Source organism: Kwoniella botswanensis, chromosome 1 (assembly GCF_036426115.1).
Source record: "Kwoniella botswanensis chromosome 1, complete sequence".
Classification (NCBI taxonomy): domain Eukaryota; kingdom Fungi; phylum Basidiomycota; class Tremellomycetes; order Tremellales; family Cryptococcaceae; genus Kwoniella; species Kwoniella botswanensis.
The window spans coordinates 3517526-3543243 of record NC_088599.1 but is presented as its reverse complement, the minus strand read 5'-3'; the positions used below and the strand labels follow the sequence as shown (position 1 = coordinate 3543243).

Genomic DNA, 25718 nt, shown 5'->3' with positions numbered 1-25718 from the left:
TCTAACACACATGATACATGATACATGATACGTATACATATCGTCTCAACATGCTATCCCAAGCGTATCAAGTATACGAAAGAAGAAGAAAAATACAAACAGTTGGATGAAGAACGTACGTATATACATAAGTACGTTATAATGGGCTCCTCACCTGACCGAACCAAGTAATGTATATCCTTCCCTGCCCTCTCCTTCTATGACCATTCCTAATCGGTAATTACAATCCACTAGAACTCGTCCTTTTCCTATTCCGGATACTCTTCTCCTTTTCTTTTTGTTCTCTTTCAGCTTTGGCCCTGACTCTCATCGCTCTCCAACCCAACTTGTGTCTACTCGTCGCACTCGCACTATCTTGAGGTTGAGTTTCGGTCAGGTCAATCACATTTTCAGGTGTGTTTCCACCCGTACCCGTACCAGTCCCGTCACCTGTATTTGTCCCAGTCATACTCCCATTATTTGAGGAAGAAGAAGCCTGTTTGATGACCTTTTCCAACACCTGCTTTTCATTCTCCAAATCGACACCTTTGTTTTGCGGTACATATGTGAATGGACCGTTGACACTGGCTGGATGAGGGTTAAAGATCGCTTCGATGATCACCTCAGGAGGTAGGTCACTGATCCCGTGTCCACCATGATGTCCATGTCCGTGATGCTGTGCGTGACCGTGTCGTCGTAAATGGTGAGTATGATGTTTATGTCCATCGTGAGCTTTGGAGATGTTTAGTATGACTGGAGAAGGCTCTAAAGGTTTGGAGACGTATTGAGGCGATGGTGCGGGTAAAGGCGCGGGTGATTGTCGACCACTACCAGGTTGAATCGAGCTCAAGGGTTTCAATTCTTTCTTGGGACTATCGGTGATCTTGGTTGATCTACGTGAAATCGACGGTGCGAGATGATTCTCGTAAGATTGATAGCTGTGATTGGTGATCGATCTACCCAGGTCGGTAGCAGATCCATTCCTAGTCTGATAATTGGACGAGACGGTAGAATATGTCGTTCGGGATCTTTGAAGCTCCAAGCCCATAGAAGATCCTGAGGATGAGTTGGATGGTGTTTTGACAAGACCCACTGGAGCAGACAAAGAAACATTAGCTCCGGTTATTATTCGAAGAATCTGCAGATATAGACATGCACTTACGGTCACTTCGCATGGCCCCTTCGGTATCAGGCATGAAGTCGTGCACCCCAGATACATGATGACCTTCCTGCATGGGTGGACTATACGCGAATTATCGGACAATGTCATCCATGTGAATTTGATTGGACGAGTAAGAAACTCACGCTGCCCACTTGTCCTCGCCACCTATCCATCTCATATCGACCGACAGCTACAATCACCACTCATCAGCATCCCTTGTATCCATTATGATTTACATCAGAAGCGGACTCACCTTGATGGTCGCATTCGTCCTACTACCTTTCAACAAAAACCTTCTAGTCATCTTACCTTTACCCGCAAACGCCGCCAAATCAATATCTACAATCCCAAAGACCGTCTTCTCTTTACTTTCTTTCCTCATAATATCCGCATGAAGTTCTCTGCTTCCATGGGAATGTACCGAAGAACTATCATTGATCAAATGCGGATTTTGGCTTTTATGCGAGTGAGAGGGAAAAGGTAACTGTTCAATGACCAATCTCAGACCTGATTCGGATAATGGTCCTTCACCTAAATAAGGTAATGATTGGCCAGAGGACGATTTCTGCCTATAAGGATCAGTCGAGCTTATTGGAGTGGTTGAAGAAGGCGTGGTAGCGGTTTGTACTGATTTACTGATGGGTACTCTCGAAACGTGATGCAATTCGTAGTCCCATTTGACCGAATGTGATTTCAATGATCTGGCTGGTGTTGTTCCTTTCCTCATCTCAGACAACCAATCGGACTGAACATCGTCATTGTTTTGTCGATGACCGTTGATATTGTTCTTTCGTATTCCTGGCCCAGATAGTGATCGGACCCTAGAAGGGAAAGGTCGTGCAGGTCCAGTGGTAGATGCCGAAGTGGAGGATGAAGTATTGGTGGTTGCCATTGATATAGTCCTGTTCATCCCTCGCCTCGATGGTTCGCCGATATTTGCCATAGGATCTATCAAAGTCGAATAAGATGGTATCGTGCCTCCCCTTACAGGTACAGGGACAGGAAATGGAACTGCTAATCGATCGGTGGGTGTCGACATTCCGGAAGACGCTTGCGAAGGGCGTGAACTGGATGTCATGCTGGGTCGATGGATGTTGATCAAAGGTGGTAAACCAGCTTTACCAGATGAAGATTGAGATTGTTCACTGGATTTACTTGTACTCCTCGAGCGGGTTCCATCATCATCATCCTCTTCAATTGTTTCCGGTTCGTCTGTGATCTGCTGAGGTGATTCCGTTGGTACTGTGTCTGATTGGGGTTCAGGAGAAGGCGTATCAGGTGCAATAACTTGTTGGAGCGGTGTAGGTTCGGAACCCCTCTTGTCTGGCCTTTCAGAACCATCTCTGGGTGGCGGCATAGAGAGGGACTTGAGAGGGCGAGGTGGTGCGGCGGAAGTGGATGGTGTGAGCATTGATCGAGGTGTAGGTGGATAAGCTCCGGATGAAGCTGTAGAAGTGGTCCCCACAGATGCGGTGGAGGATGAGGCTTGCATGTTTTGGGATTGGAGCTTGAGATTGGGCAAGGAGGGTTTGGCAAGTGGAGCTTTTGAGAAAGCGCAGGATTGTGTCAGCTGGTGCAATGAGTCAATAAACGTCCGGTGGTAGGATGGATATATACCAAGGGACGTATATGCGGGACGTGAGAGCATTTCACAGGTGAAGAAGAGAGAAGATATGAGAGATCTGAAATAGACAGAAGAGTCACTCACCGTGACCATTTTTCGTCAGTTCCAACATCTCCTTAGGTCTAGGTTTCTTCCCTCTGAACTTCCACTGGACATCAAATTCACCTGACAGCTGGGGTACATTCCCCAGTTCATGTATCACCACTGTAGTGTCGAATATCGCATATTTTTGATTATCGAACATATGTTTTAATTTTGAGGATATCCCAGGATGGTGATGCTGTGATTGCGAACGAGATGGTTGAGATGGAAGATTCTGAGATGATGAGGTGAGGGATGTCGGGAATGTTATAGGATTCGGTGTGGAAGATCTGGATATGGATGTAGGAGGAGGGAAGAAGGATGATGAACGTGAAGAAGATCCAGATTGAGATTGATCTGTTATACCTAAACTAGGTCGTAACAATGATGATGTCGCCATCTTCCCAAAATTCTAACCGAAAGCTGAAACTTGATCATACGAATGACTGATTGGTAGAGGTTTGAGCGTTGTTATTGTTATTGTTGATCGTCACGCTGAGTCTGGCTTGATATTTGATGTATATATGGGATGCCCGTGATGTACAACAAAGGGTTGGTTGCGTATTTCTGGTATGAACCTTGATCAAGCTAATGAAAGGAGTTGCTGCTAGTGGATAGGTCTTTGGAGGAGCGTTTCAGAAGGTATATTCTCCTTGACCAGGTATATAGATGTCAAATATACCTGCTTGAGTCTATCTTCAGGCCAATTATGGTTGTGGGTGATATCCGATGTACGGTGATGGTGGTGACGAATATGACGATGCTAGGCTGAGTTGACTCGTCACCACCTGGACCTGGATGGTATGTTGATGATCACCAGTGACTTCGACGTCCCCAAGGTTTTTTATCTTTATCTGTTGGGGTTGATCTTGATCTGGGAAACGTGTGTCAAAGGATGATTGATGGTGTTTGTCGCTTGTGCGCGGAGATGCGTGTCCAAAGGATGTTTGGCTGTTTGGGGTGAAATGCAGGTGTACAATTGTCGACTTGATGCCGTCGGGGTATCGATAGAAAGATCAAATTTTCTGCGACATCTTGTGTTGACTTCCGTATCTTACTATTTTTCTGGCAGCGCAGACTAAGATTGACCAGCAGAGTTGCAGGTTCGCATTCAGTCACCCAAATCACGCGTCCAAGTCCACCTTCGGGTCGTCGGTCTCGATGATGTTCGGGATTGTTTGGGTTGGATTGTTGAGCTCTACAAGTTGTCCTTTTGGGATGCTGCGTTCTAACCTCTTCTCTTGATTGCGACGAAAGTGGTGACTATGACTACAACAAGAGCAAGAACATTCTTTTTGTTCTGTTCTGTTCCATTCTGATATATAGGGGGTGTATCGATTATCAAGCATACAAATTCATGGATGCTTCAGCTAGTATCATGGTGACGTCTGCTGTACCAGTACTTCCAGGCCCATGACAAGGTTTGTTTGAACTTGTTCCGGATTTAAGGGTCCAAGCGGCGCGGCATGCGACGGAAATAGCAGTGTAAAGGTAAAGTATATGCAATCGAGCAAAGGAACGCCACAGCAGGTACGCAGTGTCTATTTTAGGCTTACTGGTCAGAAAAAAAAACGTAAGGATTTGATCAACGTTGAGAGAATGTAAGATAAGGAATAACATCACGCATTCCAGTTGCTTGTCGAATGCAAGTCGGCTAATGATAAGCAGCTAAGACCGAAGATTGTGAAAGTCAAACCTAACTGACTAAGTCATGAAATCCTGCTGCGGGATATAAGGATGGACCTGATATACATCACTTTCCTAACCTCCTCATGAACCTTCATGCGAATATCCCACTTCTTCCAGTATAAACCCATCCATCACCCGTTGTTTTTGCTGAATTGCTCACAACATCCTAAAAGTCGTACTGAGACATCTCACTGCACTTCTCGTGTCCTGCTCTTTTTGTTCAGAATGACTGACCACGAGATAATACTCATCTGCTAACGATCTCATAGCATCAGAAGTCGGATCTTGACTCTGAGTGTAATCCAGAAAGGCTTCTTTTGGGGTTTCAGTATGGTATAAAACATTTGCTTCCTCGTCAATCGACTGTTCATGTACGACAGGTGGTCCAGATCGAGTTTCTTCGATCAGGTTGAAGGAAAATTCCGATGTGCTAATCAGATCCACAAGGCGATAGAGTTGTTCATCCACTGGCTCGTTGGAGTCCTTCACCCTGCTAAGATAATGAAGGAACCTGTCCTCCGATTTTGCTCGCATTCCTCGAGTAATTTATTTCCAAGCATCCGAAACCCTCTTACGATAAGTCTCCTAAATCCATCGATCAGCTCGAAACTTACATGATATACAGGGCGATTTGCTTCGTTATCTTTGAATTCAGCTGAACGTAAAATTTCTCTCTTAGCTTCGAGGGCGTCTTCACGCCATTTCTGAATGATCCCTGAGTTTGCGATTGTAGGGGAAGAGTCGCTCGCAAGATTGGCAGTGTTGCTATTTTCAGAAGTAGCAGGCATGCTGGAAAAATTGCATAGGTGAAACGATATCGAACAAACAAACAATCAAGTAGCGATCCTGAAGAATCAGGCATGGCTGTGCCCAGGTTGAGTAGCTGATATCTTTCAGAATCATCTGAGGGCGAAGGCTGATTCTGACTTCCCTTCTACTGGTGATGAGATCATTGTGAAAGGATATCGTCCATTGCAATGTCCCCAGTGGCGACCGAGCACTTGAAGGGGCAGAGGATGAATTTTTCTTTGGACACTAGATGCGTTTCTCATAAAGATGGTGCAGTGTGATCGATCAGGCCATTTGTACGATCAGATACGGTGAATGGTGTGCATCGAAATCGCCACATCAACAAGTTTAAAGCATCCTCGTATATCTCAAGCAAGATCTACTCTCTCCAAGTCTCCTTTGATAACCCTCATACCAGCCCTCAGCAAGCTCTGTCAATCGATCTGCATCCTTGCTCAACAACCAGTCCACCAATGCTTCTTCAGGAAGTTGAGTCCTATACGTATCCGTACCGGTCAATTGTTCGTGGTCGAAATTCCGGGGATGATCTTGAGTATAAGTAGCTCTGATATCTGATGAACACCAATCTACTTCACCGCGAAGGAGTTGCAAGCCCGCTTTACCAGAGTTAGTCAAGTTGTTTCGCATCGTCGAAGCGAGTTCTTCACGTTCACTTGCACTTATCAATGGTGGGTTTCTCGAAAAATGTCTGCTGGCGATCCGTTGAGCAAATGTCTCCTTGGTCCAGTTCACTGTGTCACTCTGAAATCGCTGTAAGAGCTCGATCCTGGCTTGTCTGTATACGGAGGTATCACGACTGGTCTGAGCGTTGACTGAACGTTGGATTTTGGTGATGGTCTCGGTTATGACTTGTTGAAAGTCTGCTGCAGACGTAGCCTGGTTGTTAGACATTATTGTGCGGTGGTATGATGGGGTGGCAAGCCTTGGAAGTGGAAAGTATAATACCGTCTTTGTCAAAAGAGCAGAAATGATGCTCGAAAGTCCGTTACCTTTTTAAATAGCTGTCCACTCCTCAGATTGACACATAACGCCATTGGGAACTTCATGCGGAAATCCTTTCTTCCTCTTCCTCGTATGATGTCAATTCCCCAATGCTCAGGTCTGAGAAGGCAAGAAGCCTTAGATGCACCGCCTTTCTTTTCTGATCATCGGTGCTCAGCTTTGGATACTGTGGTCAGAAGGCGCATCCTAGCCTCACAGATATACTATACATGCCTGAGAGTGTCCCTTTGCATATGCCCTTTTCTGGAACTCCAGGCATTCTCCAACTCTACCGCTACCCCATCCGCATAAATAGACTGGAACATACACTCCTGACTATTCAGGCCAGTCTAAGCCTTCGCAAACCATTCCTAATTATATATTGTAATCAGCACCTTAGTGACACTATGATTTACTTGATATCCCATAAGGGTCACTCACCTTGATTGAATCGCCGAAAGCTTTCAGAGCGGCATCGATATTTTCCAAATCGCCCGCAAACTACATGACACCATCAGCTCGATTCATCCATGGCGAAAGGCATAAGAGAATCGACGTACAGTTGCTCTGAAGAAATTCAAGTCTTCTGACTGGTCTACTCCTTCTTTCTCTACTATGAATACCTTCGCAGGTAATAAAACGACTTTACCGTGTTCCACCAGATGATTCCATAATTCATCCATGAACTCCCCTGCATTTGAGGTATACTGAGCGGGTTCATTAGTCGATTTCAATTCTAAACCTGGTGGCACCTCTGGTTCTTTGCCTACTGTATCCAAAGCCAAGTTGACGGCTGTTTCTGCTGAACTGTTGATGGGGGTTTTTCTATATCGCGGATGGGAAGTTAGGTCAACACGTAGCCATTGGAACATCCCTGCTCCGCATGGGACGGTAGATACTAGATTTGTTGGGACATATTCGTTAAGTCGATCGAGGAAGTAATCTCGTTTGTTTTGGTATTCCAATCGTACACCTACAGAGAGTAGGAATGAGTTTAGCTGGATGTTCAGCGTGAGATAGTGGGAGGCTGGTTGGACATACCCCACATCCATCTTATAAATCCACCGATACCCCAGTGTTTGTCCGAGAGATAAGAAGCGAGAACAGATTGACTTAGACCATTAGGTACTTGCGTGGTAGTTTCTGCAATGTAGAACAATTAGTTCAGTGATATCCTAAATGGGAGGGCGCCTTCAAGCTCACCTCCGATTCGGAGAAGTCTTTCGATAAAAGTGGAATTTGCTGTAACCCATCCCTAAGATACATACAGCTCCATCAGTCTTCCCACATTACCAAAACCAACAGATTATTGACTTACAAGTCTGACACCTGGACCAAACACTTTACTAAATGTATCGATTCTGATCACCCTACCATCTACATCACGAGATAAGAAAGATCTAACTCCGGCGTATTCGTTGAAAACTTTGGCTACAGCTTGGACGTCATCATCTTTGGCATGTTCAGGGGCTGGAGGTAATTTCGAACGGGCTTCTTTGAGCTGTAATTGTCTTTTCTGAACATCAGGCTCGTATGCGGCGAATTGAAGAGCTGGAACAGACCGTAAATCAAGGTCATTGGCTCAGCTCATCAGATGTTAAATCCCATAGTCTTCATTTATTAAGGAACACTCACGATAGTAGGGATCGTCCTCCATACTGAGAACAAGAAATCAGCCTGGCCACTTGTGAAGGAAAAGGAGTAGACGTACATGATCACATCGTGTTCCTGACAGATTCTGTAGATTTCATCATACCTTTCCTGAGGTTGAGTCGATCCAGTCGGATTCTAATCGCACAATCAGCTTCGACTCTGCCTAAAATTCTACGATGATGCGTATAGCTGACTTACTTGTCCACAAGGAATCGTATAAAGAACATGTGGTTTTCTACCTTGAACTTTCTCATCCCAAGTACTCAAGACTTTCTCAAGATCCTCAGGTACCAGACCTTCGCCATCTACTTTGATGGGGTACAGTTTGGCTCCCTTGGCTCTGGCTGCGTTCAACGAAGATGCGAATGAATATTCTTCTGTTAAAACGGTATCTATATCCTAAGTAAGAAAGAATCAAGTCAGACCGGGAGATTTGAGGTTCAATACAGATGTACTTACTGGTTCGACAAGGAGTTGGAAGACTTTGGATACACCTAGATACATATTGTCAGCCTGACTGGTGGTCGTCCCCAAGGATCCAATATGGAATTACTGACCATCTGTATTACCCAAGGTGATATAAATACTTGAATCTGAGATAGTCTTCCCATGAAGTAGCTCATTCAGCTCTTCCAACTGATGTACAAGCTCCGGAAAGCCATTACTAAGCCCATATTGAAGGATATCATTCAGATCTAGAATACCACCTTCGTCATTCTCCGTCCCTGGGCCAGTCTTCTTCAGGTGTATTTCTTCTGTGACGGCCTCGCCCTGCTGCCAATCTTGAACGTCACCATTCAAGGTCGATAGTTTTGGAAGAGTAAAGGTCGCATGTGACATGGGAAACAACGAGGCTATATGTGAATTTGAAGAATTAGGATGTCTTCCGTGGGTTTTATATCATCCAACGTACGATGCGGTGTTCCTATGAATTCCTCTATCCGTCAGTACACGTTGAATGTCCCAGAGAGGAGTGCAAGAGCCAACATACCTCCTCCAAGAGTCAGAAGCTTTCTACTTCCCACCAGCGCTCCCAAAGCCTTCATGGCACTTGGCTGAACGGTTCTAACCCGCTTAGCGAGGTGATGAGCCAAGTCGATGCTCTCCGGTAGTGTTGGTGCGGGCGACATTCTGATGGGACTCAATTAGTAACCCTCGATGGAATGAGAATCGAATAGGAAGCGTCAATGAATAAGTAAATAAAAAGCAACCAAGCTGTTGTGCAGCTCGAATCGATTTGGGATACTCGTATTGTGCATTATCGTGATATTGTCTAATCGGTACTCATTGATCGTTGATACAAGTTAGCGTGAAACGACTCAAATGAACTGATTGCGACACATTGCGTTTGCATCTCATAAGTACTCGTAGTATCGGATATGACCGACAGACAATCACCCTTCATGCATGAAGGCAGAAATTTGAATACATAAATAAATACGTTACGAGTATGGACTATCAACAGATGCATAAACCGAAAACACCGTACACGCCTACCCCATGATGCTCTCGATAGACCTCTTGAGCTTCAATTTCGACTGATCGATCTGATCTTTCTTACCCTTCAGCCATTGAACATCCTCTTTAAACGCTTCAGAACTCATCCCCAAAATCTCATTGACCTCTCTCGGACTAACACTTCCAGCACTGACTCGGGTCTTGACGAACTCTTCAGGATCGAGCGAAGCTTGAAGTTCCGTATCAGACATATCAACAGGATGACCAAGCGTTTCCATTCCTGCTCTTCTCAAAATCTGCTGAGATACTTGAGATCTGGGGATATTCTCCAGTTCACAGATCCTCACTAATCTAGCTACGACATGATGAGCCTGTCTAAATGACAATCCGTTATTCCTAACAAGGATATCCGCAAGATTACTTGATGTACACCAGCTAGTCTTGAGAAGCTGTTTCATCCTTTCCGATTTGACTTGCAACGTATCGACTATCCCACCCATCAATTGAAGCATATTCGAGGTAGTTGTAAATGCAGAATCTAATAATGGTACCGATCTTATACCCTGATCACCGGTTCCCTCACCTCTAAATGTAGCTAGAGCTGTAGACCCCCAATTGACCGCTCCTCCAGCATTAGCTTTGAGAGCTTCTAGCGTTACCGGGTTCTTCTTTTGAGGGAAGATCGAACTGGTACTACAGAACGAATCGTCCAATTCTATCAAGCCAAATTCAACACTTGAAAACAGGTGAAGGTCGGTTGCGAGGTCGTTAAGGGTAGCCATGACGAATGAAAGTGTATAAGCAATCTCAGCAGCGTAAAATGCTTCTCTGGATAATTTAGAATGATAGATTGTAGAGTCGAATCCTAAAAGCTCGGTCGTTCGTTCTCGATTGATAGGCCATGAAGTTCCCGAGAGACCTACACCTCCTAGGGGATTTCGATTGGTTCGTTCGAAACAGTCTTTACATCTTTCGAAGTCGTCGTGAAGCTTATCAACATAGGATAACAGGTAATGACCGAATGTACCAGGTTGGGAATGTTGCAAATGTGTATAGGTTGGTGTGATGGTTTCCACATGCTCTGATGCTACTCTGATCAAGATTTTCTGAAGATCGAGGATGAAAGACATGACTTCAAGTAATTTATCTCTCTTGAATAATCTTCGAGCAGTGGCACCTTGATCAATCCTTGATCTGGCAGTATGAAGCATTCCAGCGACGTCCTCGCCCAATCTTGAGGCCAAGACAGCCTCGATCTGAAGGAGTAATGTACCATTGGCCATATCGAGTGGGATCTGATCACCTCCCTGAGATCGAATATCAAGTAAGACAGGGAAGAGTTGTCGAGAGATCGAAAGTGGAATGATGGACTGTTCGGTGATCATTACAAGATGAGCCAGATCAATCTGAAGAAATTTGTCGAATTGTCTCTTCTCCCTTTCGACGGTCGGGAGATTCTCATATAGCTGGAGAAGCTTGCTGGGAGGTTTGGCAAGTCGAGCTTCGGTGAAAGCTACACCTTGCTTAGAGTGACCGTTGGTATGACCATTGAGGTGACCATTGGTCTTGATAGGACCGTTAGAGTTGGGCGCATGTCCGTTGGTGATTGGTGTAGCGATAGGCATGGTGGCTGCCAATGATGCTTGGTCAGCCTGTTCTTCCTACGCACAGAAGCGAGGTTGATGACTTACTCGGGGTATTAGTATATTGCTGTAGCTTGGAGCAGATGGTCGAATGATAGAAGTAAGCGAATGTGTATACTATGTATTTGCAGGCCGACAGATACTGTGCAAAGCGTCTTGACTTGTAAATCGCAACTCACCAGTCCTGCGGAAGTGATCCAATCGACAGTGATCATAACACTTTGATGAGTAGGTCTAAATGATTGGCCTTTGCTTCATCGTCTACCTGCTTTCTTGATGACTTATCATGGTTCAACTTAAATGTATTATCCACCTGCACCTCGAGCGGATACTGTCCACAGCCCTCTCAGGTCACGCTGCCCATCTATCTCCAGACACAGAGATTGTTGTGTAGGTCGACGGGTAGACAGAACCTCGGATCGCATCGGCGGGGTTTTGTTCATGCTGGGTCTCATCATAAAAATGGAGATCTGTCCGACGTCTATGTGAATGCTAACATATCAAGCGGACAGAAGTCCAAAAGTACTTTATATCCATTGATTGATCGGCTCGGAGTACTACTCGAGTAGGGCTGTGCTCGTATCGATCTTGGATCACATGACAGACAGGGTTTATTTGTTTACTCTTTTAGGAGATTTCTTTGAGGTTCAGGGACTGACACACAACTTTAAGTTATCAAATTAAGCAAGGACAAGGTGGGAATTTAACCGCGCCGCGTTGTACTCGTAGGGCTTAAGCGTATTCGCTACTACTCGTATCTTGACACCGTAGCTCTGACGGACTGAGTCCGATTAGTATGCTTACCGGTAACATAATCCCGATTTGAGAGGTGGACTGGAATCCGATAATCTGATGAGAATCACTGATAAGAAATTCCGGTGATCCGATTGATCATTCGACTCTCACTTTCTACAGGTATTATATACCGACAAATCATCAACAGACCAAAGAATGATCCTTCACACTATATCCTACGCTGTGGACAGCCTTTGATCTACTGACTTACCAACATAGACACGGATTCGACTTCAAGTTGACTTGATTACGGTATCCCGAAAGTTCAACCATTCAACACGATGAACCGAACACAATCCAAAGACGAGATTCAACCGTCCAATGTGATTGATTCCGAAAATGCTCCCGGCGTCAATACCAAAGACATGATCCCAAAAGACAGAAAAGTAGATGTGATCAGTGGGGCGCAAGTGCAATCTAAGTCTAAAGCAGAAAGATTATTCGTAGCTAGGTTAGATTTCATCTTGCTGGTTTACGTTTGTGTCTCCCAAATCATTAAAGGGTTAGATCAACAGAGTAAGTCCTAGACTGTCTGTGACCAGATGGTCAAACATATAAGGTATTGACTGAGGTTAAATTCATGTAGACGTCTCGGCTGCATATGTCTCCGGTATGAAAGAAGGTGCGTACCGTTGATGGAAATCCACTTAATCTGTTCGGATAACTGATCAAGTTTTATTTTATTTACCGTTATCGTACGAATGGACAGATCTCAACATTCAAGCCAACGAGTACAACTACTTCACAACCTATTTCAATGTCGGTTATGCTGTTTTCGTTATCGTGAGTAACATTCCCTTGTCCCATGTATGGATTGTATCTCAGTACGTTGACTGATTTCCGATTTGACTCGGATCAGCCCTCTCAAATCATGATGACCTGGACTAGGCCTTCATGGTGGTTACCTGGACTCGAGTTTACTTGGTGAGTATACGATAAATGTCGACGACTCATCTTGGATTTCTCGTTGACTCTACGATCACAGGGGTGTCCTCACAATCGTTTTCTTCTTCGCTAAAAATGTTAAAGAGATCTACGCACTTAGAGCACTGGTCGGAGCTTTCGAAGGTAAGTCTCGTTGATGATCACCTACACGAAAGTATATTGACTTTACACTCTTCCTAATATCCAGCGTCTGCTTATCCGGGAGCTGTCTTCTTACTTTCCAGTTGGTTCACTCCCTCTGAATTGGCTTTGAGAATCAGTTTCTATCATAGTTCACAATGGAGTACGTATATTCATATCATACCCAGATAATTGTAATGAGGAACTCAAGCTAATTTTAGTCTAACTTACTCTACTCCACAGTGGGCAGTATGGTGAGTTTGATCTGACCTCTTGTCTCTCATTATTCGAGACAGCATTAGGCTCATTCGTGGGATATTCAGTTGGCTGGTGGTCTTCAAGCTGCAATCTATGAAGGTCTCGATGGAAAGTCTGGGATCAGAGGTTGGAGATGGATGTTTGTGGGTACCTTTTGCGGCTCTTCGTCACAGTGTATGAATCCCAGCTAAAATCGCGCCGTGTTTCCACTTTCCAGTTGATCGACGGAATCATGACTATCATCGTAGCTGGGCTTGGTTTCGTCTTGATCCCTGATTATCCTTCAAATCCAAAGTGAGTACATCTCCAGATAGTTCCATCCATCTCCATACCCACCTTTCTCGGGTGACCAGCGAGCTGATCGTTTTTGTTATAGTCCCTGGGCATTCTGGTTGAAAGACAGACATGTGAAAATGGCTCAAGATAGAAGTTTGAGATACCGAAGAGCCGATAACAAGAAATTCAACCGATATGCTATCACAAGAGCACTCAAACAACCTCAACTTTACTTGTTCCCTATATTTTACATGACTGCTCAACTTGCTCAACAAGGTTATTTATGTAAGTAGCACTTGTTGCCCTGCCTTCAGCCATTAAACCCAAAAGAAATATTGACGCTCGACGATATTCACTAGATTTCAACCTTTTCTTGAAATCGCTCAAGAATCCTGATGGTACTGCCGTTTGGTCGGTCGCTCAGGTCAATGCACTCCCAATGGTCGGATATGCCATTTCGATCGTCCTAGTCTGGGGATGGGGTTGGGCTTCAGATTACTTCCAGACTCGTTGGGCCATCATCTTCGCTCAAGCTGTAAGCGAACCTCTCTTCTAGTCTCACCCGTACTGTGGCTGACTAGGAATGTCTCATCACAGGTGCTCGGTCTCATTCCAGGTATCATCATGTCCGTATGGAATGTCCCAATGGGTGCCAAGTACTTCTCATGTACGTCTTTTTATCTGATTCAAACAATGCGGACCGCGACTGACGTTATAGGATGCTTGCATAGACTTCCTGAGTTTCTCATTCATCGCTACCTCTCCTCCACTTTTCGCCTGGCTGAGTGATATGACACCTCACGATTCCGAGATGAGAGCATTCATCATCGGTTGTTGTACTGCTACATGGTACGCTGTGAACTCATGGGCTAACGTCCTTATTTGGCCCGCAAAGGAGGCTCCTGTGAGTAATGAATCCTTTGGGCCTTATATCACCTGGGGATTCAACTGACAGGATGTATGACCGTGTAATGCAGCACTACAGAGTAGGATGGAAGTTGACAGTAGGAATGTGGTTATTCGTAATGTTCGAAATTTGGTTGATCAGATTTATCGATATGAAATACGTTAGGTAAGTCAATCACCGTCCGTTGACATGCCGGATATATAAGCTCAGCAGGCTGACAAGTGTTGGATTGGTTAGACCCCGAAATCAGAAGATCGGTCAAGAGCTCTATGAAGATCAAGTTCAGCATGTTCCGCATGCCAATGACGATGATGCCGATGTCGCATTGGATAACAAACAAGTTCAAGATGGTCTCGAAGTCGTCCCCGTTCAAAGTCGACGATAAGCCATTGTCGAGGGCTACGGAATGCTATCTCGAAGTGATCATGATGGTAATCGGAAGCTTTCCGCTAAGAAAGTACAATCTTTTTGTTATTACTTGGTATGCTCTGCTACGAAAGTTTGATACAACTTTGTATGGTGTGATTTTAAACAACAACGAGAGATTAAGGAAATAGGTTTATCACGGTTGATCGACCTTTTGTAGTTCGTCTTGGATTCGCTTTTTCGATGGAATGGCAGTAGATGTGATAGTTGTCTGCTCTGATGATTTGGGCTTATACTCATGCAAAATGCAAAGATATGTTTTGCAATACGAATGACAATCACCAATTGTGGCGAGAGAGCAGATTGTCCCACATCGTCTCGAGGAGTTGCATCCGTTATTGAATTGGCCAATTGGATTTAAGACCGGACATAGGGCAAGCCCGGTGCTTCAAAGGTCTGGATGCAATTGGAGTGCGCTGCGGGCTGAGCAGCTCATATAAATCGATCTTTAGGTACTATTGATGCTTTTTAGATCATCTAGCTGTACATTTACGTAATAGATTCCTTATCTCGCCATCCTTCGAAGGGACCCTCTTTGACCATCACCTGATCACACAACATCACCCGTAGTACCTGCACAACCACATCGTCATCTCACCTCCTTGATACCTGCAACACTCGGCTTGAGACGCGGCTTGTAGGGAATCTGGCGAGCAAGATGCCTTCCAGTCCCACATCCCGAGCGAGGTCATCCTCTATCACTCCGATCGGTCCGATTCCGCAGGGTAGAGTAGCTTGTAAGAGATGCTCCATACGGAAGAGGAAGGTAAGCCATATAGATCACTGTGCCAAGTGAAGCCAATAGGAACCGGAAGCTTGATACTGTGAGCTGACGACTAATGTTTCGACTCCCAGTGTGACAAACTGCAACCTCGATGTACAGCATGCGTGGAAGCCGGTGTAGAATGTGAATCTGGCGTCAAGGGTGTAGAGAGGAGTCTATTGATGTGAGTACCAAGGTTGATATCTACAGGACTTAGTGAAGTCTGACCCGACGTTATGTTCGGAAATCAAACAGGCAAACTCAGGAATTACAACGACGTATAGATTGGTTAGAAGGATTAATACGGGACAAACAACCTACACTTCGAAATATCAGTTCTATATCGACTGGATCTCCTTTAATCCCACGTACAAGCCATTCTTCGATCCTACAAACGAACTCGCAGGGATTCAATCTCTCTACACTGGTATCGGCGAGTTTGTCAATGCAAAGAGCAGAGAATATGCCTGATCAAGGATACGTCGAAACTCTCAATCCTAAAATCCACCACTATAGCATAGATCCATCTCTATCTGTATCTTCGGCAAGTCAACACCCCCAATTACCCACCATCGAAAAGGCTTTGGAAATTGTGAGCCGCTTTTTGGCGAGACATCTACAAAGTCATCATTGTGTGACTAAAGAGGGTATAGAGGAGGATCTTAGATTGGTTTATGGGGAGAATGGTCTCATCAATCCGGATTTGGCAGCAAGCAGATTTAGATGTTTCTCTGTGATTTACCTCGAGTCCAGTCCCGCTTATCATGGCGGTGATACTTCCTTGGAAAGAAGTTATGGAATGACTTGTAAAAATCTGGCACTGAAAGAGATTTCCAACGTGATTGCGAAAGAGGATTTGGTAAGCAGTCTATCCTATTCCAACTACCCAATCACATCTTACCAAGATTTTGGAGTTGAGCTGATTGAACGTTGCTGCTCTGTTTTGTCAGACCGCTGTCCAAGCATTGACCTTGTTATGCATCTACGGTGTGGATATACCCGGAGGACCGAGTCTCAGTCAATTAGTCGGATTTGCTGCCCGTGCAGCTATGACAATTAATATACACAGACGGGACGATATCTACCTTGCGCCATTGATGGGATCAAACCATGATAAGGCTGAATCCAAGCAACATAACGAACTCAGGAAAAACATATTCTGGGCGATATACTGTTTAGATCGTCTGGCAAGCTTCACATTGGGCCAGCCGTTATCCATCAGAGATAGTGATATCGATGTAGATGTAAGTCATATCTCAGTCATTTATGGAATAAAGAAACAGACGAAAGCTGAGACCAACGGTATTAGCTACCCTCGGATCCAGTCCCTCAGACAATTGATTCTTCGTCTGTGGAAGTGTCCAGTATAGCCCTACGGTGTCATCAGATCCACCTTCGTCGGCTATACGGTATCGTCAGGGAAACGTTCTACTCGGCATCCGTAGATTCAAACAAAACGATGAAGGAAAAGGAGGAGATCGTTGCTGATTTCGTACGTCAAGCTCAAGCTTGGTACAATCAGAGTCCCTTAAAAGCGGCTTTCGTGCCTATATCCGAAGCTACTATCTCTCGTCAGGTAAGTCCTTTTTTCTTTGAAAACTTATGTGAGAGCGTGTTAAACTGGTATTCTGCGTGCGTTTAGGTAGTAGACGATATATCTTATCACCAAATGATTATGGCTGCTCATCGACCATCTCCTCTCATATCTGAAATCCCTTCATCGTTCATCATGACACTCAAATATTCTGCTAGTCTCTCGATCGATTTATATCGACATTATTGTAAATCCAAGAAAGTCTTGATTATCTGGACTCACTTGTATCAGATATTCATGTCGTGTACTACCTTGATATACTGTTTCAACGAGTTCCACCAACGTGAAGATTTAATCGATCTCGATGAGAAAGAAGTGCAAACTAGGATAGAACAATGTAAAGATTTGTTATCAAAATTCGGTACTTCATGGCCTGAATCATCAAAATATCAAATCATGTTTGATAACTTAGTCAACTCTTTCAATTCCCAATTAAGATCTCAACTTGGTCAACAATCCTCTCAATCACAATCACAAGTCATCCAACAACAAGATCAGAATCATACTGATAATGATAATCGAGCGGTTATGGATTTCTGGACTAATATCAATAACAATCGTATTGGAAACAGACAAAGTCAAAATGAAAATGAAAATCCTATAACTTCAAGAGACACGCAAGTGCATCCCCAGACGTTCTCTGCGACAATTCTAAATGGCGACTTATCTCGATCTGCAAGATCCGATAATAACGAACTTGGTCAAACGCAAAGTCATTTAGGAGGGAATATCGATCAACCAGACGTATCGATCTTTGATCTTTTTGGGAATTTCCCAATGTTAGATCCTGCTTCAACGAATGAACAGGAAGGACAGTCTGCAAGCACGACAGAACAATTGTTAAACTCGATGGGACCTCCCTGGGCGGAGTATTCGCCTGGATCTTTGGGATCGATGAATTCCATTATGGGTATATAGAGTTGTATTCTTATGTTGATGTAACTGTGCTAGCTGCACATTACTGTTTTTTTCTTTTTGTATGGATTGGGTCTTTGATCGTATTTTGATTACACGATATCGATGTATGAGGGGATGTAACGCGGCCATATCCGCCAAAGTGACATATTCTGTTCTTGCCACACATCAAAAGAAGAAACACCGAGAAACTCCGTCCGCTAGCTTTTGTCCTGAACATAACACATGATTTTGATTTGATTCCGTTCAAATTCGCAGGTTTTTGGTTATGGTGTGGGTGTTGGTATCGGATTGCTTGGACGACACTGTTTCCTCGAATTTAGCAAAAGAGTAGAAATCCTTGATCCCTCTTACTTCTCAGTCTTATCCAACACTAACGGGTTTCTTACAGGTTATTAAAGTGAGTGTTCTCATCACTGGAGGAAGCGCAGGAAGCGCAGAAGAGTGAAGTACTGATAGATTGCTGCTTGTCTGCTTTCGCTTCGATTAGATGGTCAAGAGTGAGTTGTGATAACATTGTTCTCTATGTTGAAGGATCGTATGCTGACTTACTTTTTTCTTGTAGGTGAGTATTTTTTCAATATTGGGCTCATTATAGAAGGATCAGGAAGGATCATGTCGTCGATGCTGGGAAGGTCAATAGGATGGAGGAGGTGGGGGATGAGTACGAGTCTAAGGGGTCGAAGGGATGCGGAGAGAGAATTCAATTGGATGAAGGGTCTTAGGGCGGTGCGATTAGATGGATGTGGGGGTAGTATGGAAGTGACAAGGCATCAGCATCGACGACATGGCACCTTCTATCGCCAATCTCTCGACATGTCAGGAAATGGATATATGGTGTATAGCTAGTATGGGCGGAAAGCTGATGATACGTTCGTTTCTCTTCTGGTTGAACAGTCTACAAGCCCGGAAAAGTCGCTGTCGTCCTCTCAGGTCGACAAGCCGGTAAAAAGGTTGTTGTCATCAAACAACAAGATGACGGAACCAAGGAGAGACCTTACCCCCACGCCGTTGTTGCCGGTATCGAGCGGTGAGTTGGGGTTATATCTCGTCTTGATCGGTATCATCACATTCGACTGGAGGCATCTGCTGATTGGCATGTGTGATGATCATGTAGATACCCTCTCAAAGTAACCAAGAACATGGGTAAAAAGAGAATCGCTAGACGATCAAAGGTCAAGCCTTTCATCAAAGTCATCAACTACGCTCATCTCCTCCCTACCCGATACCAACTCGAACTCGAATCATTGAAAGGTTCAGTCTCCAACGAAACTTTCAAGGAACCCACCCAACGTGAAGATGCCAAGAAGGCCATCAAAAAGGCTTTCGAGGAGAGATACGCCAAGGGTAACAACAGATGGTGTAAGTGGATCTTTCCCTTGAATTTTATACATCCACTTTACTTCACTCGTTGTTCTGGACACCCGGCATTGCTCTCACTCTGGAATCACGCTGATAATTCTCATTTGCGCTATTAGTCTTCTCCAAACTCAGATTCTAAGCTATTTCCGTAGAATATGAAGTGTGGAAAGAATGAGTGATATGTACTGGTGTACATGTATGATCGTTAGCATGCCGATCTTATACCATTTGCATGCCAACCTTTTGACCTTTACGATCCTGCCATTGGGTTCTGTGTTCTCTACCTAACCCATTTCATTGATCGTGACGGTATCCCAACAATCCTTCATACAGCACATAGCACATCAGAAAGATTACAATACACCAAGACGCCCAATTCGCTAGATGACACCGACAACAGATTCATCCCCCTATCGTGGCCTCTGCCGAAACTCAGCTCAAACATCTTGCCTTTCCCATCTACTTTTGCAATTCCCTCGCGAGCGATTCCAGGTACTCTATCCTCGACTGAGTTCGCTTATCTTGTTCTTGTACTGACATTTGAAAATTCTTACTGATACTTTTCAACGTATCAATCATATTCGAACAATCGAACCCATACCATTGTATTGTATTTCTCAATCGTCTATTCTCAACTTCCAATTCTGCACATGTAGTTGATACCGATTTATTAACAATTACCAGATTCTCTATAGTAGCTTGTGAAGATAATTCACTCTGAATCGAAGTACTGCTAATCAGGTCTCTTTCATTGATCAGATGGATATTGATGTTTTCTCGATCGGATTTATCTTTCTCTAAATTCAATATCGTCACTTTTACGAAGATAGTTCCAACTTCCTCTTTTTCTTCTGTTTGCTGATGATATTTCTTATCTATATATGTTACCAGTAATAACTAGAGAGATCATTATGATGGAGGTGTGAGCGAACTAATCGACTTACCCCTTGTCTTCTTATTCTCATGAGCCCAACGCTGTGTCTTGTTTTTAACTCGTGAGCCAGAAAGAGATGTACCGCCTCTCGAGATCATACTATCAGAAGTAGTACAAGGATCTTTTCGGGTAGCGATATTGAAAGAAGTCCTCTATAAGAGGTGGGGAACAGTAGTCGTCACTCTTGGGTGTAAGAGGCATTGAACATGCATATGGCAGCCCACTTATATTTTCGGAGAGGTTGAAGCTATCCGCTTGGGTGTAGGTCGACAATGCCAAATCAGCGCATGTTGTATTATCAAAGTCGACCTGCCATTCAGAGGATGGTATTGTCTCATCAATGCTCGTGCGGTTGTGTCGTGACATGGTGTGTGAGGTGTTGGTGATGGTTCCAATGTGTCATGGATAGGTATGGCATAAAATGGGGGAGAAGGAAGAGGGGGACTTTGATGAGTGTTCATGGACAGATCAATCAGCTCTCCTAGAAGCTGAATTTATTGTTGATGGCAACCGTTAAGACGGACTTGCCATATTATTCGATGAAGATTAAAGGTGGTTATAAGGGACGGTCATATATCTGACATGATTCAAAGCTGACTTCCTTGAACAACAAGGATTCCAGTTGACACTGGAGACGGTTTGACTTGAGTCAATGAATGAGTGTTCAGTAGCTTTCGATGGATACGAGCCATCTGTCTTGAGTCAGATTTCTGGAATGCAGTATATACATCACAAAGAATTTGACCATAACACCCATCGAGGGTGATGTGGTCGAAGACATTTCCGATACCCTTACAAACTGTCCTTATAACATCTCCGACTGATTACATGTACATACCCATGTCATGCACTGGAATGAACCGGAGTTGCCCAGCTGCTCCCTGTCCAGCTCATTCCTCAACGAAGTCTGCTTGGCCAAGGTTTGTGAGTCTTGGTTACCAGCAGGTGATCAAGACTGATGATGATTCAGGAAAGGAGTCTTCGATGCCGGTGATGTCCGCGTGCATGACGAGTCTAAGCTTAAGGTTACAGATGACAGCAACTCACATACACATCACATCACGACACTCATCCCATTCTCATTCAACGTTCATCACATCCATCGTCTCATTCATCAGGCCTCATCCTTGTCCTGAATCTGCCCAAATCACTGTCGGATCCGCGGAATATCTCAGAATCGACTCGCATCTGAGCGTTGTACCATATATACCCGGTCAGCCAAACTATCAGTGTAGTACTCGTAGTCCCTTTATCGATCCCATCATCTCATCCCCATCACTCATCAAACAGCGTGTCTCCGGCCTATTTATCTTCCTTATCTCTGCCATCGCATCTCATTCAAACTTTCGCACTATGGTGATACATCAACTCAGCACATAACCGACATATTGCCTCTTCAATCATGTCTAGCGTACCGCTCAGATCTACTTCTACGCGATCGCCCAATCCCACTGCTCTCCTGGGTCAACCCACCGGAGAGAGGAATCTGAACCTTGCATCGTCTTCCGCATCTTCCTCTCAGATTGGTGCTCAAGCAAATAGGGCGGATCAGGTGTTATATCGATTCTACCTGAAAACAGTGGAGGTATTGGCAGATGGCAGATTGACTCATTATGGCGGTACTGTAGGGAAGAAGTCGGGTGAGAAGAAGAAGGATAAGTGGGTGAGTACAGATATCAATCTCATACAAGATATATGGGTGTGAGCAAACTAATGCTCAACATGTATAGTTCAATCTGATTCTACCTGAAGTAGATCTATATAAATCAGATTTACAGATCTACCGTTCAATCTCATCTTATCAACCTTATACCGAACCGGGAGAGACTCCTTCTCCTTCATCATGTACAGTTCCACCATTACTCATCGCTTTCATACTCGATACCAGTGATATACCTAGCGGTCAAGCCTTACTATGGAATCGCAATAGTGCGAAAATCCCTATCGATGTGGGATCATCAGGGAAAGGAAAAGGAAAGGGCAAAGAGAAGGAAAGTAAATCCGGTGTCGTACTGGAACGATGGACATTCAGAGCTCAGTAAGTCCAGCCCACATCGTGATTGCTTGAAGCCGAGCTGAGCTGACTTGTGTGATTGGCATATAGGTTGCCTCCCTCCGATTCCAACTCTTCTTCACAGCTAGCCCCTCACACCGCTTACCGATTAGGTATCATCCATTTTCGAGCTGTACTCTCTCTCATACGTCTCTTACCCGCTTATCGCCTATTCCGACGCCTACGCCGTTCGAACAATGGTCTACGTATGGGACTGAAATTATGGGGTCCGGAAGGATACCCCAATACTCCTGAAGGTCTTTCGGAAGCGTGGGAAATCATGGAAAGAGGTTTGATAGGCTTAGATATCGGTCTAGATGAACTGGTGTCTGGTGATACGGTTCAACCTGAAGAGATTGAACGATATGATTTCCCAAAACTCGATCTGTTTGGAAATGAATTTACGTTAAGTGCCGAATATAGGCCGGAAGTGGATTTCAATGTTGAGGATATGGAAGCTGTCTTAAGTGAGAAATTCGTTGATATGGATGAAGATTGGTTCACACCTACTGTTTCTCGTCGAAATACACAAGATGATCCGGTCAACTTGAAGAGCGAACCAAGAAGGGTGTCTATTCCTACAGCTATACAGTCGAACAATTCACCTATACCTCAAAGACAACCTGCTCTGCCTGTTGGATCAATAGCTTCTGGCGGCGCTGGGATTTACACTGCTTCAGTTAGACAAGGTGGAAGTAGAGTACCCTCCAGTCAGGAGAAGCGAACGGCTGTGGGTAGCTTAGGAACCGAGAAATGGGGAGCGTTTGCCGAAGGTCTTCCATTTGCTGGAGGAGCATCGACCACAAGTCAAAGAGAAGTACAAAGTCACGAACCTCCTTCACCCAGTATGGCTACTCCTGCTGCCATTGTCGCTGCCAGACGACTATCGGGTCATTCCATTCAACCTTTCGCTTCTGCTTCACCATCAACCTCGCTGCTTCGCTCCACACCACCTCAAGCATACACCGGATCTCCTATCCCCTCTTCATCATCGGCTCGTCCGGTCATTGGTACATCCCGCCCTTCTTCGGTAGGAAGGACAAGTTCGTTCTTGTCTCAATCTGGAAGGTCATTCACTCACGCTCAACTGGCAAATATGTATGCTGGTTCCGCCTCTCCGCCTGTGACTGGGGCCATGTCTGGTGTAGGCGTCCAAATTCCTACATCTTCACCCCTACCGGGTCAATCGCCCGTTTCGCCATCTTCGCTCAGCTTCACCAAACAACCTGTCCCCAGAAGTATATCTGGGAGACCTTACTACATGACGCCTAGCGCATCATCGCCGTTCATACCCGAATCTTTAGAACGGGAATCTTCCTTGTCCTCTAACGCAGGTGCACCAAGCATAATCAAACGGTACTCTTCGTCTCTATCCCAACGATCGGGGAGAGCGATAAGTGGTACAGCCAATGTCAATGTTGGATCTCAAGGAAGTAGTGTTGGAGAAGGAAGCTTTCCTGGAAGTGCAGGTCAGGGACTTCTTCGTCGTACCAGCACGCGAGAGAGTGGGTTGAGACATAGCTTAGAAGGACCTGGATCAGCGAGTACCAGATTACCTGCGCCGGACGAAGATGATATTCAAGCCTTCCTCAAGACGCTCGACGCGTTGCCCCAACCACCTTCGATAGCCGCTCAAGCCGTGCAGTCATCTTCGCGGTCTCACTTACCTTCAACTTCATCATCCCTTTCTGCGCCCTCTGTCCCCCCCACTCCATCTCCTCTCTTGACTTCCTCTGGATCACCCGGCACCGGCGCTACGGGATATGGCGGTAGAGTACCTATGACAAGACAGCAGGTAGATGAAGAATTGAGACGAATGGCCGGATCATTCTCGCTCAATACACCTTCAGCATTTGTTGCTTCGCCATCAGCAATCGCATCTGGATTATCTTCGCCTGTCAAAGGTGCAGGCACAGGATCTGGATCCAACACCAACTCAAACTCGACCAACCCCTCTTCTATAGGCTTACTCAGTGCTTCCAGACCCGCTTCAGCGAATCGAAGGGCCATACCTGGATTCGAGCAGGAAAGGGGTAGTAGACCATTATACAGAAGGCAGACTTCTGGCGAGAAATCACCTTTGGGTCCTGGTCCTAATTCTGGACCAGGTTTGAGCGTACCTACATCGATTGCCAGTAGATCACCTATATCAGCTAGTCCAATGACAGCTTTAAAGTCAGCTGATGATGTACATAATCATACCCACCCTCATATCCATTCACACGTCATTCAAGGAGGAGGAGCAAGGAGCTTACCAGGTAGAGGAAGAGACGTAACCGTTTTAGATGAAGAACCTCTACCTGCTAGATCAGCCGGTATCACCAGTGTCCTATCGCCTCAAACTACAGGGACAAGTGCGACTGAATCTATGAGATCCAGAAGAGGACCAGTATTACTAAGGGGTGGATTTGGTGAACCTCCCATTGGACTAGGAATAGGAAGTGGAAGACCATCGTCGTATTCTAGTCCTTCACATAGTCCTGTAAGGGAATTGCCAACGAAATCTACAGGTGTAGGGTTGGGTATAAAAGAAAGTGAATCATGTGAACCTCCTCAACCACAATCACAACCGCAATTGTCTAGTGGTAGTGGGATTGGCGTTGGGGGTAGATCGCCTTATACGATTGCTGCTAGACGATCCTCAGGAGGGATTAGTGGGTACCCTGGATTGCCTCAGTCGTCAGGAAGGACGCTCAAAGGTCAACGAACTGCTCCGTCCTCACTAGGAAGAGAGGATGATGCCAATACGCCTATCGTGCTTGGAGGTACAAGGGGGGAAAGGGATAGGAGTAGAGTGAGGGATGATAGAGTCCAGGAAGAGGGGATGGAAGAATTGGAAATTAAATTGAGCGGAATAGAAATTGCATCTGGAAGAGGAAGAGGAGATACCGACTGTTAATTGGATTCGATAGTTGAGGTGGTGGTGGTGGCATTTGTTTTCTTGCATCATTTTGCCGTTACCATTACAGTCATTGTTACCGCTTGTATTCCCAGTGGAATTATTTCGATTTGAAACATATCAATAAATGTCAATGTCGTTGTTAAATAGATTAGATGTATCCTGTCATGAGGTATGATATGATATGATATACATTAATTCATCTGTCTAGATGACTAGGTTGATCTTACAAAAATGTTCAAATTGAAACTGAGAGGGGAATTTTGCTTGCCCCACATATTTGCAGGGAACCTCATGCCTCATCATCATCCTGTCCTATCCTATCCTGCCTTCTTAAAATTGATACTATCTATTCCCATGGATTCCACCCAATCGTACGATCCAACCTTTT

At 44.8% G+C, this 25718-nt stretch overlaps 10 protein-coding genes across 10 annotated transcripts; 4 read left to right on the top strand and 6 right to left on the bottom strand.

Moving 5' to 3' along the window:
• Positions 1-220: 220 nt before the first annotated feature.
• Positions 221-3246, bottom strand: L199_001353 (uncharacterized protein; the record flags this gene model as incomplete). The annotated part of the gene is made up of 5 exons (XM_064887108.1): positions 221-1071; positions 1142-1221; positions 1285-1331; positions 1395-2683; positions 2850-3246. The coding sequence occupies 5 exons, from the start codon at positions 3244-3246 to the stop codon at positions 221-223; spliced, it is 2664 nt and encodes an 887-aa protein (XP_064743180.1).
• A 1445-nt stretch (positions 3247-4691) lies between these two features.
• On the bottom strand, positions 4692-5323 carry L199_001352 (uncharacterized protein; the record flags this gene model as incomplete). Its single annotated transcript, XM_064887107.1, has 2 exons — positions 4692-4965; positions 5025-5323. 2 exons carry the CDS (start codon positions 5321-5323, stop codon positions 4692-4694), a joined length of 573 nt encoding a protein of 190 aa, XP_064743179.1.
• Positions 5324-5672: 349 nt separating this feature from the next.
• Positions 5673-6236, bottom strand: L199_001351 (uncharacterized protein; the record flags this gene model as incomplete). Its single annotated transcript, XM_064887106.1, has 1 exon — positions 5673-6236. The coding sequence occupies one exon, from the start codon at positions 6234-6236 to the stop codon at positions 5673-5675; it is 564 nt and encodes a 187-aa protein (XP_064743178.1).
• A 440-nt stretch (positions 6237-6676) lies between these two features.
• L199_001350 (uncharacterized protein) lies at positions 6677-9109 on the bottom strand (the record flags this gene model as incomplete). Its single annotated transcript, XM_064887105.1, has 13 exons — positions 6677-6697; positions 6768-6827; positions 6887-7299; positions 7368-7469; positions 7530-7581; positions 7645-7877; positions 7962-7984; positions 8038-8114; positions 8178-8378; positions 8439-8473; positions 8537-8833; positions 8893-8904; positions 8971-9109. The coding sequence occupies 13 exons, from the start codon at positions 9107-9109 to the stop codon at positions 6677-6679; spliced, it is 1665 nt and encodes a 554-aa protein (XP_064743177.1).
• Positions 9110-9472: 363 nt separating this feature from the next.
• L199_001349 (argininosuccinate lyase) lies at positions 9473-11062 on the bottom strand (the record flags this gene model as incomplete). The annotated part of the gene is made up of 1 exon (XM_064887104.1): positions 9473-11062. One exon carries the CDS (start codon positions 11060-11062, stop codon positions 9473-9475), a length of 1590 nt encoding a protein of 529 aa, XP_064743176.1.
• A 1094-nt stretch (positions 11063-12156) lies between these two features.
• Positions 12157-14766, top strand: L199_001348 (uncharacterized protein; the record flags this gene model as incomplete). Its single annotated transcript, XM_064887103.1, has 15 exons — positions 12157-12391; positions 12462-12497; positions 12585-12658; positions 12735-12799; positions 12861-12943; positions 13008-13103; positions 13184-13194; positions 13264-13341; positions 13416-13492; positions 13575-13759; positions 13834-14009; positions 14072-14141; positions 14206-14378; positions 14452-14546; positions 14619-14766. 15 exons carry the CDS (start codon positions 12157-12159, stop codon positions 14764-14766), a joined length of 1602 nt encoding a protein of 533 aa, XP_064743175.1.
• Positions 14767-15465: 699 nt separating this feature from the next.
• Positions 15466-18082, top strand: L199_001347 (uncharacterized protein; the record flags this gene model as incomplete). The annotated part of the gene is made up of 6 exons (XM_064887102.1): positions 15466-15573; positions 15663-15754; positions 15826-16429; positions 16521-16814; positions 16880-17146; positions 17213-18082. 6 exons carry the CDS (start codon positions 15466-15468, stop codon positions 18080-18082), a joined length of 2235 nt encoding a protein of 744 aa, XP_064743174.1.
• Positions 18083-18866: 784 nt separating this feature from the next.
• L199_001346 (uncharacterized protein) lies at positions 18867-19580 on the top strand (the record flags this gene model as incomplete). The annotated part of the gene is made up of 4 exons (XM_064887101.1): positions 18867-18897; positions 18977-19109; positions 19197-19441; positions 19558-19580. The coding sequence occupies 4 exons, from the start codon at positions 18867-18869 to the stop codon at positions 19578-19580; spliced, it is 432 nt and encodes a 143-aa protein (XP_064743173.1).
• Positions 19581-19900: 320 nt separating this feature from the next.
• On the bottom strand, positions 19901-20741 carry L199_001345 (uncharacterized protein; the record flags this gene model as incomplete). Its single annotated transcript, XM_064887100.1, has 3 exons — positions 19901-20316; positions 20386-20496; positions 20600-20741. The coding sequence occupies 3 exons, from the start codon at positions 20739-20741 to the stop codon at positions 19901-19903; spliced, it is 669 nt and encodes a 222-aa protein (XP_064743172.1).
• A 1036-nt stretch (positions 20742-21777) lies between these two features.
• Positions 21778-25327, top strand: L199_001344 (uncharacterized protein; the record flags this gene model as incomplete). The annotated part of the gene is made up of 3 exons (XM_064887099.1): positions 21778-22038; positions 22106-22413; positions 22480-25327. 3 exons carry the CDS (start codon positions 21778-21780, stop codon positions 25325-25327), a joined length of 3417 nt encoding a protein of 1138 aa, XP_064743171.1.
• Positions 25328-25718: the final 391 nt, after the last annotated feature.